General features: G+C 41.7%; 1 protein-coding gene across 4 annotated transcripts in view; it reads right to left on the bottom strand.

Moving 5' to 3' along the window:
- Positions 1-3,298: 3,298 nt before the first annotated feature.
- The window catches only part of extl3 (exostosin-like glycosyltransferase 3), a 130,841-nt gene continuing 124,642 nt past the window's right edge, over positions 3,299-9,497 (bottom strand). For 3 of the 4 annotated variants that reach the window (XM_048597304.1, XM_020526878.2, XM_048597302.1), the window contains 2 exons: positions 8,299-8,427; positions 5,063-6,669 (listed from right to left, as the gene is read on the bottom strand). In XM_048597304.1, the coding sequence (XP_048453261.1) occupies positions 6,460-6,669; positions 8,299-8,427 (339 nt within the window). In that variant the 3' untranslated portion in view covers positions 5,063-6,459. Of the gene's footprint in view, positions 3,409-5,062; positions 6,670-8,298; positions 8,428-9,497 lie in introns of those variants that run through there. The other variant, XR_007262131.1, reaches the window with a different exon arrangement.

Here is a 9,497-nt window from a genome sequence, read left to right as displayed (position 1 = left end):
TTCCGATATGCCAGGCATGATTTTAATCAGTGGAGAGTTTTCACCAGTTCCCATTGACTGTAATTTTGCTCCTTGATGTCACACTTTGTGAAATGCAGCCTTGATTTCAAGGAGTCACTCTCACTCACCTCTGGAATTCAGCTCTTTTATCCATATGTAAACAAAGGTAGGAGCCAAGTGTCTCTGAAAGAACTTAAATTAGGTATCTGTGAAAAGGTTATTGCGAAGTGCTGCTTGATAGCGTTGTTGCTTACACTTTCCGTCACTGTACTGATGAATAGGGAAGAATGATGGGGTGGTAATAAATAAAGACAACATGCTGGACAGACTCAGCAGATCTAAGAAGAGAGAAATTGTGTTAAATGTTTTGATTCCAATGTGACCGTTTTTAATATCAAATTCAATGTCAACTGTTTGTCTCTACAGATGCTGCCAGACTTGCTGAGTTTCTCCAGCATTTTCTTTTCCTTTCAGATTTCCAGCATCCACGTGGAATCTTTCTTTTATCTGGTTGGGGCAGTAATTGGCCAGGTTGGATTTGTCCTACTTTGTGTACCTAGGTAATTTTCCACATTGTTGGTTATATGCCAGTGTAATTGTACTGGAATAGGTTTGAGGTGCGACAAGATCTGGAGTGCAAGTCTCCAGTCTTATTGCCAGAAAGATGTCAGGGCCCATAGCCATTGAAGTGCCTCCAGCAGTTCCTTGATATCACTCTGGAGTGAACTGAATTGGCTGAAGACTGGCAACTGTGATGCTGGGGGATCACTGGAGCAGGCTGAGATGAGTACTTAAGGAAGTAGCTCTAGAAATAATGGATGCATTGGTGGTCATCTTCCAGGATTCTGTAGACTGGAGGGTGGCTAATGTCACTCCAATGTTCAATAAGAGAGGTAAAGAGAAAACAGGGAAATTTGGACTGGTGAGCCTAACAACGGTAGTGGGAAAATTCTTGAATCCATCGTCAAGGATTTTATAGCAGAGCATTTAGAAAGGAATGCAGGATCAGACAGAGTCAGCGTGGATTTCTGAAGGGGAAATCACGCTTGACAAATCTGTTGAAATTCTGAAGATGTAACTAGTACAGTTGACCCGGGGAGCCAGTCGACGTAGTATATTTGGAATTTGTTTGACAGAAGTCCCACATAAAAGAGATTAACGTGTAAGATTAAAATGCATTGAGATGGATGAGGAAACTCATTGGCAGAGACGAAACAAAGAGTAGGAATTAATGGGTCATTTTCAAATTGATGGGGTAATTAATGGGGTGCTACAGGGATCAGTGCTGGGATCCCAGCTTTTCACAATATATATTAATTTGGATGAGGAAACAAAGCATAACATCTCCAAGTTTGCAGATAATACCAAGTTGGGTGGGAGGGTGAACTGTGATGAGGATATAGAGATCCTTCAGCATCATCTCGACAGGTTGGGTGAGTGGGCAAATCAATGGTAGATGCAGTATAATTTGGATCAATGTGAGGTTATTCGCTTTGAAAGCAAAAACAAGCAGGTAGATTACTATCTGAATGGCTGTAAATTGGGAGAGGGGAACGTGCAGCGGGGACCTGGGTATCCTTGTGCACCAGTCGCTGAAGGTAAGCATGTAGGTGCAGCAGGCGGTAAAGAAGGCAAATGGTATGCTGGCCTTCATTGCGAGAGGTTTCAAGTACAAGAGCAGGGATGTGTTGTTGGAGTTATACAGGGCCTTGGTGAGACCACACCTGGAATAGTGTGTGCAGTTTTGGTCTCCTTTTCTGAGAAAGGATGCTCTTGCTCTCGAGGGGAGTGCAGCGAAGGTTTACCAGGTTGATTCCAGGGATAGCGGGTCTTGCGTATGAGCAGAGATTGACTAAGTTGGGATTGTTTTCACTGGAGTTCAGATGAATGAGGGGAGATCTCAGAGACTTTTAAAATTCTAACAGGACTGGACAGGGTAGATGCAGGGAGGATATTCCCGATGGTGGTTGTGTCCAGAGGTCATAGTATGAGGATTCGGGATAGACTCTTTAGGATGGAGATAAGGAGACATTTCTTCACTCAGAAAGTGGGAACCTGTGGAATTCATTACCACAGGAAGATGATGATGCCAAAACATTGAATGTATTCAAGAGGTGACAAGATATAGCACTTGGGGCAAATGGGATCAAAGTTATGGAGAGAAAGCAGGATTAGGCTATTGAGTTGGATGATCAGTCATGATCTGAAGAATGACAGAGCAGTGAAAAGGGCTGAATGGCCTCCTCCTGCTCCTATCTTCTATGAATCATCCACTTGGCATTTCTGGCTGAAGCTCATTGTGAATACTTATCTTTTGCTGGGATTTTTCATCATTGAGGATAGGGATGTTTGCAGAATCTCCTCCTCCTCCAGTGAATTGTTTAATTGTCCTCCACCATTTGACTAAATGTCACATGAATCAAGATATTAAATCTGATCTATTGGTTATGGAACTGCTCAGCCCTGTCTATCACTGGCTACTTACAATGCCATACAAGTTATCCTGTTTTATAGCTTAACCAGGTTGACAGCTCATTTTTAGGTATGCCTGGTGCTGCTCCCTTCTGCACTCTTCATTGAACCCAGACTGAGCCCCTGGCTCATTGGTAATGGCAGGACATGGGATTCGTTGAGCCATGAGGTTACAATTCTGCTGCTGACAGCTCTCAGCACCTCATCGATCCCAAGTTGTGAAGTGTTCAATCTATTGGAAGTCTATCTCAAGCAGCACAGTACCATATACCGCCACACAGGATACTATCCATGTGAAAGTAGAGATGAAGTTCCGCATGAACTTTAAACTGGTTAATTTTTCTTTATTCAATCACAGGATTTGGGCTTCACAGCTGGACCAGCATTTATTGCCCTTCCCTAAATGCCCACAGGGCAGTTAAAAGTCAACCACTGGAGTCACATGTAGGTCAGACCATGTAAGAATGTCCTTCTCCAAAGGACATAAGTGATGGAGGGTGGAAGAGGGTGTTGTTGTTCACCTCAGATTCTGCCAGGCTCAGGCTATAACAACTGGTTGCTTATTATACTGCTGATCGCTAGGGTGGCAAATCCATCCTTACAGCAACAATAAGTTTCAGCTGGAACTGGAAATAAGGGGTGAAAAGAAATGTTCACCAGAATCCATCACTTGGCAACAACCTCTTACTGATTCAGATCAATGTGTGTTCAAGGCTTGCTTTATATAGGCGGTCTCTGATGAAGCTTTGTAAATAATGAAGGGGCTAAGTGTGCTTATATAGAAAAAATATTTAGATTGTTTTAGGAAGGGCCAGGGATAGTACTTACAAATCATGTAGATGCAGATCCAGACTGAATGTTACGCAATTGTTCTTTTCTCAGTGGGCCGTGGACCTCTAGAATAGAAATCTTGTGTGCTGAAGATGGACTGAATTCCTTCAATCAAGAGTTAGACACATTTATCGTTGAAGTGCAGATCAACTTGTACAATAGGTTTATTTGGTAACATAAATCAGAGCCAGAGCGATTTCTGGGACTAGTTTCTATTGCCTAAGAGGGCCAGGAATAAATTTTCCACCTTTTTACCCCAATCAGCCTCAGTTCAACTTCTTTTTCCCTACCTCAAAGAGATCACAAAACTCCAGTTGGAGTGGGCAGTGGAGAATGAAGGATCACAATTATGAGATAGACTGGGAAGACAAGATGCTGTTTCCTGTGTGTTCCCTATTTTAACTGCATTTTTGATTTTGTGGTAAATCAGATGAACGCAATATTTGGTGACTGATTAACCACTTCAAAGAGTGATTCTTATATTTGGTGTAATCAAAAAAAAGCACCTTTTTAAAACATGTCACATTTTTATAGGATTGTCGATTGTATAAATCCTGGTTTTGCTTAGTATGCCGCACACCGACAAGTCAATGTTCTGGGCTATACACTTGTTAACATGTTCAAAGCTCTGGTAAGAAATCTAAATAATTTACAATCATCCTTCAACCAACGATATTAGAGCAAGCAAGGTTTTTTTCCAATCTTAACTTTCTCACTCTTCTCAATTTCACTTAAACAAGACTTTGTTCTCCTGCAATCAACTGATAATTTATGCACTGGGTGAATACACAATGATGCAGATTAAATACTCTGCTATCAGGTTTTAATTTAGTTAGATGTGAAATTTTCTTTGAAATTTTACAAATCTGGGATTGGAGTCTGATGATGCAGAATGGTTGGCTTGGACTAGATCCAACTGCTGAATACTGAGGTTCTGAAGATTTCAATTTAAGCAGCTATCATTTAGGGTACAGAACCTCAAGTTAAACATGATATGTCAAAAGTCATGGATGTGTTCACTATCAAAGGTGCAAATAATCAACTCTAACGCAGAGTGAGAAAAAATGTAATTGACACATCTTTCAATTCCATGATGCAAAAAAAGCCAGAAATCAAGAAACACACAAGTCTTGAAACAATACAGAAAGAAAGGCTTAAGAGCCTTCAAGCCTACTCCACCATTCAATACGATCATAGCTGATCTGCTTGTGGTCTCAACTCCACTTTCCTATCTGTCCCCTGTAACACTCAAATCTGCCTTCAGTAAATTCAATGACCCAGCCTCCATCGCTTTCTGAGGAAGAGAATTTCACGTACAAATGACTGAAAAAATAACCTTCATCCCCATCTTAAAGGGAGGTATCTTATTCTCAAACTGACTTGTTCTAATCTCCTCACATGAGGAAATTTGCTCTTGGTTTCAACCCTATCAAGACCCATTGGGATCTTAAGTATTTCAATGAGTCATCTTGCAGTTTTCTAAACTCCAATGGGCATAGCCCCATCCTGTTGAACCTTTCTTCATAAGCCCTTCATTAATGGAATGGGTTCTGAGATTTTAAAAGCTCTTTTGCTTTGTTTTGACTAAACTCTAAAACAAATCAGAGCCAGTTCATATGGGGGGGGAAACAGACCCTCTAGAATTTGGGGGGAGGGTGTGGGGTCAATTACACCCAGGGAGCTATTTGTAAAGTAATTTTTGGGATGGGGCTTGGTGTGTACACAGAATCTAAGTAATTCAGATGTCATTACACTAGGATTACACGATAGATACAATGACCTTTATTATAAAGATATATACAAGGATGTTGGGTATCCTGAAGTGATTGCAATATTATAAACTCACCACAGGCTTCCGATATCATGAGCTGAGCTCCGAGTTCTTCAAGCAGCTAAACAGAGGAAAAATGCTCTGATTTCTTTTTTGAGGCAGCGTGGTTTCAAAACTGTCCATACTCTTCCTCCTCAAAGAGGCTTCTACAGATCAATGTCCAAGTAATAGCCAGAGCAAGAATGCCCCTGCTCGGATGTGCAGTGATTTCATGGAATGCAAGTCAACATGTTTTCTGGGGAGTCATTCTTTGTCAAATGTCCCATCTGATTAAATCTGCTCCACATCTCATTTCCGCTCTGCAAGATGTTAACTTGACTGCTCCAGATGTTAAACCTGTAACCCTCTGGTGCTTTGATGACAAACGAGGGAAGAACAGGTCTTTCCAAACCTCCCAGATTCAACGGGAATTTGGCAACAAGTTCTGCCATTCTATTAGATGGTGACTGATCTATTGCACACCCCTGCCAGCCTGTACCTTTGGACAAATCCCAAATGTTTTCCACCACCAGCCACTGCTCAAAGCATCAGCTTGTCACTTTTCAAAGGCTAATTTTAAAATACAAAATGAGCAATTCCAAAAAGAACCCTGAGACATAAACAAAATGGCAAAAGAACTAAAAGGAAAACAATGTTGTAAATAAAACCCAATATTTAATACTTTAAGAAACAGTGTTATGTCTGTGTGGCAGTGAACTGACACAACTATCATTTCAGTGAGGATATGGACTATACCTGTGATTGACTGATGTCCCCAGGACATGGATGGGGGTGGAAGGGAGGAGGGGAGGGGCAAGTTGGGAGAAGAAGTGATGGAAATGATAGTACAATTTACACATCTCCTTCTCTCCTCATAGTGCCTCAGTCTATTCCTGATGAAGGCTGTCCCAGGTGTTAAACAGAACAAAAAATTCCAAAGAGAGAGATGCACTGAGAACAGGACAGTTTTCAGAAGAGGGTGATGAAGGTGAAATATTTCTGAGCTGACTAGCAACCTCTTCCAATCTCTGTCCATGATCCATAATCACTCCCCCAGCTCAATAAACAACCTCCATACATCTTTCTGGGATTTCGAATAGGATCGTGTTACACTTTCCAAATGGCAAACCTTCGCTCATTATCCTCTCTTCAGTCTTTTATGATGAAGGTTATTTAGAATCAAATCAACCCTATGATTACTAGTTAACAGTAAAATGCAGCAAGAGAATTTGGTGATTTTTCTTTGAAATAATGTCCAACTTGCTTCCTGTTAGGTGTTCATGGTGAAAATGGTATGGAATGACTTTTGGTGTCCCTTCCCTCTCAAATGGGATTCAGTAGGTCCCTCAGATAAATTTGAAACACTTGGTCTTGTCGTGTGGCAGCCGTGTTTTGAACAGGACCGAGTCCACGCGGAACTGGGTGTAGAGCAGCGGCATGTACCCGTAGACCTTCACAAAGAAGTTGATGCACTTATGTCTTTCATGGAAGTGGGAGTCATCATGCGAGAGAGCCTGAGGACATCCTGGGCAGCGGAAAGTCCAGCGTGATGTGACCTGGTGGGTGGAGAATGTGGAGAGGTTAGAGCAGTGTTTCCCAAACTTCATCCCCATTGTGATCTCATCTCAAGGCTTGGAAATGACCGCAACTCCAGTAAGAATAGGGTGTGTAGAGGCAGGTTTTGGGAATTATAAAAGACTGAACAGGGGAGAAAAAAGTTGCAAGAGCAGAGGGGGATTATTTGAGACCGTGTATAAGGACATGGAATGCTCCGAGTGTGGTAGGAGTGTTCTACCATTTTACAAGTTCTCTTAGAGGCAGCAATCAGCCTCAGAGCTCCTTTCATTCAATCATGTGATTGAACCAGACAAGAAAACAATTAAGCACGCACAGGAGGAGTACATTAAAAGCTGATCTCAAGACTATCCGACCGAATAATCTATTCCAACGTCCATTGATAGAATAGTCAAGAGCACGTTTGCAACCTCAGCTTCTTGTCCTATGACACCTACGGAAGGAGTGGCACAACTCAAACCTTAAAAATCCCTTGGTTAAAGGCCTGAACTCCCAATGAGGCAAGGGAAAATAAAACAGATTGGAAATTGTGCTTTTGCTGCAAAGAAAAGAAACACCGAAGTCTTGAGAGACAAGGGAAACAGAGCAGCTTATGGAGGGAATTTCAAAGCTTAGCAGCTGAAAGCATGGCTGCCAATGATGGAGGGATTAAAATTAGGGATGCAGATACCTCAAGGTGGTGGAGAGATGGAGGAGCATACAAAGATAGGATGAGGTTAGGCATTGAGGAATTTGAACACAGGAATGGAAGTTTTAAAATTAAGGCACTATTGGTCTGACAAATTATACAGGTCAGTGAGCACACCGGTGATGGGTGAACAAGGCTCAGTCAGTGTTAGGATATAGACAAAGTTTGGACGAATTCTAGTTTATGGAGAATACAAGATGGGAGGCTAGTTATAAAAGCAATAATACAAAACAAATAATACAACAACAGCACAAGCTGAGTAAGGGACAGAAATAACATCGATGTGTAAACCACAGTACTTTTTTAGTCAATGAAATGCTTTTGAAGCACAGCACTTTTTCACGTAAGAAATGTAACAATTTGCATGCAGCAGCAATCTAGTAATGGACCGATTATACTTCTGTGAAATTGGTTGAAGGATAAATATTGGTCCCAAAATGCCAAGCAGCACTTCCACTACACTTCTTTGAATAGTCCCTGGGATCCTTTACATCCACCAGAGAGGGGTGAGATCATTTTAACATTTTATTCAAAAGTCATCCATGCCAACAGCACAGGTTTCACTCTGTACTGGCATTATAGAATGTCAGCCTGGATTATGTCCTTTGCAGTGAAATTTACAGCTTCATTAATAGAAAATATACACATATCGTCATAACTGTGAATCAATCCTCCTTCAGTCAGTTCAGAATTCCCATTATAAAGCACCTAACAACATTCCCTTTATACACACAGACATACACCACCTCCCATATTCAATGCTTTACTAAAGTTCCTTGCTCTGGTCATTCCTCCGTCATGAAAGAAATTAAAATATTGTTCAATTATAACATACAGTATTGAAGTACTTTATTTATGTCACATGTCAATGACAGTCTTGTTGAGTCAAACAAAGAGTTATATCAATCTTGGTTGCACTAACCTTTATAGGTGGTTTCCTGGTGATGTGGGAGACAAGGAAGTTCATGGCAATATCTTCACAATTAATGTACTCATCCACCATGTCGCGAATGGCCTGCGGCATGATATAGGAGTAGAGGTACGCATAGTACTGAAAGACAAGAACAAAACCTTCAGGGAGGTTGCACAAAGGTCTATGGCAGGTTGTGAGGGAACCAACAAGAGGGAGAAACATTTTTGACCTCATTCTTAGCAATCTGTAGGGCTGCAGATGTAACTGTCCATGACCGTATCGGTAAGAGTAACCACCGCACAGTCCCTGTCAAGATGAGGTCCTGCCTTCACACTGAGAATATCCTCCCTCATATGTGGCAGTATCACTATGCTAAATTGGACAGACTTCAAACAAATCTAACAACTCAAGACTGGGTAACCATGAGGTGTTTTGTCCACCAACGCAGCAGAATTACCCTCGAATACAATCTGCAATCTCATGGCCTGGCATATCTCCTACTCAACCATCACTATCAAGCCAGAGGGATTGAGCCAGGGGATCAACCCTGGTTTAATGGAGAATGCAGGAGGGCATGCCAGGAGCAGCACCAGGCATACCTAAATGTGAGGTATCAACCTGACAAAGCTACCAAACAGGACTGCTTGCATGCCAAGTAGCATGAGCAGCAAGTGATAGACAAAGCTATGCAACTCCACAAACAACAGATCAGATCTAAACTCTGCAGTCCTGCCACATCCAGTCATGAATGGTGGTGGATAATTAAACAACTCACTTGAGGAGGAGCTTTCACAAATATCCCGTTCCTCATTGATGGAAGAGACCTACACATCAGTGCAAAAGGCTGAAGCATTTGCAGCAATCTTCAGCCAAAAGCACCAAGTGTATAATCCATCTCAGCCTCCCCAGGTAGACCCCTGCACCACAGACACACAGTCTTCAGCCAATTTGATTCACCCCATGTGATATCAAGAAAAGATTGGAGGCACTACAGACTGTGGGCCCTGACAACATTCTGGCAAGGTACTGAAGACTTGTACTCTCGTAGCCAAGTTGCTTCAGTAGTTACAGCATTGGCATCAACTTGTCAATGTGGAAAACTGCCCAGGTACATTCTTTACACAAAAAAAAAAGGATAAATCCAACCTGGCCAATTACTGTCCCATTAATCTATTAATCATCAATAAAGTGATGGAAGGTATCATCAG

Source organism: Rhincodon typus, chromosome 5, assembly GCF_021869965.1.
Source record: "Rhincodon typus isolate 14 chromosome 5, sRhiTyp1.1, whole genome shotgun sequence".
NCBI lineage: Eukaryota > Metazoa > Chordata > Chondrichthyes > Orectolobiformes > Rhincodontidae > Rhincodon > Rhincodon typus.
Note: the sequence above shows the minus strand (reverse complement) of the source record. Positions and strands in the feature narration are given on the sequence as shown.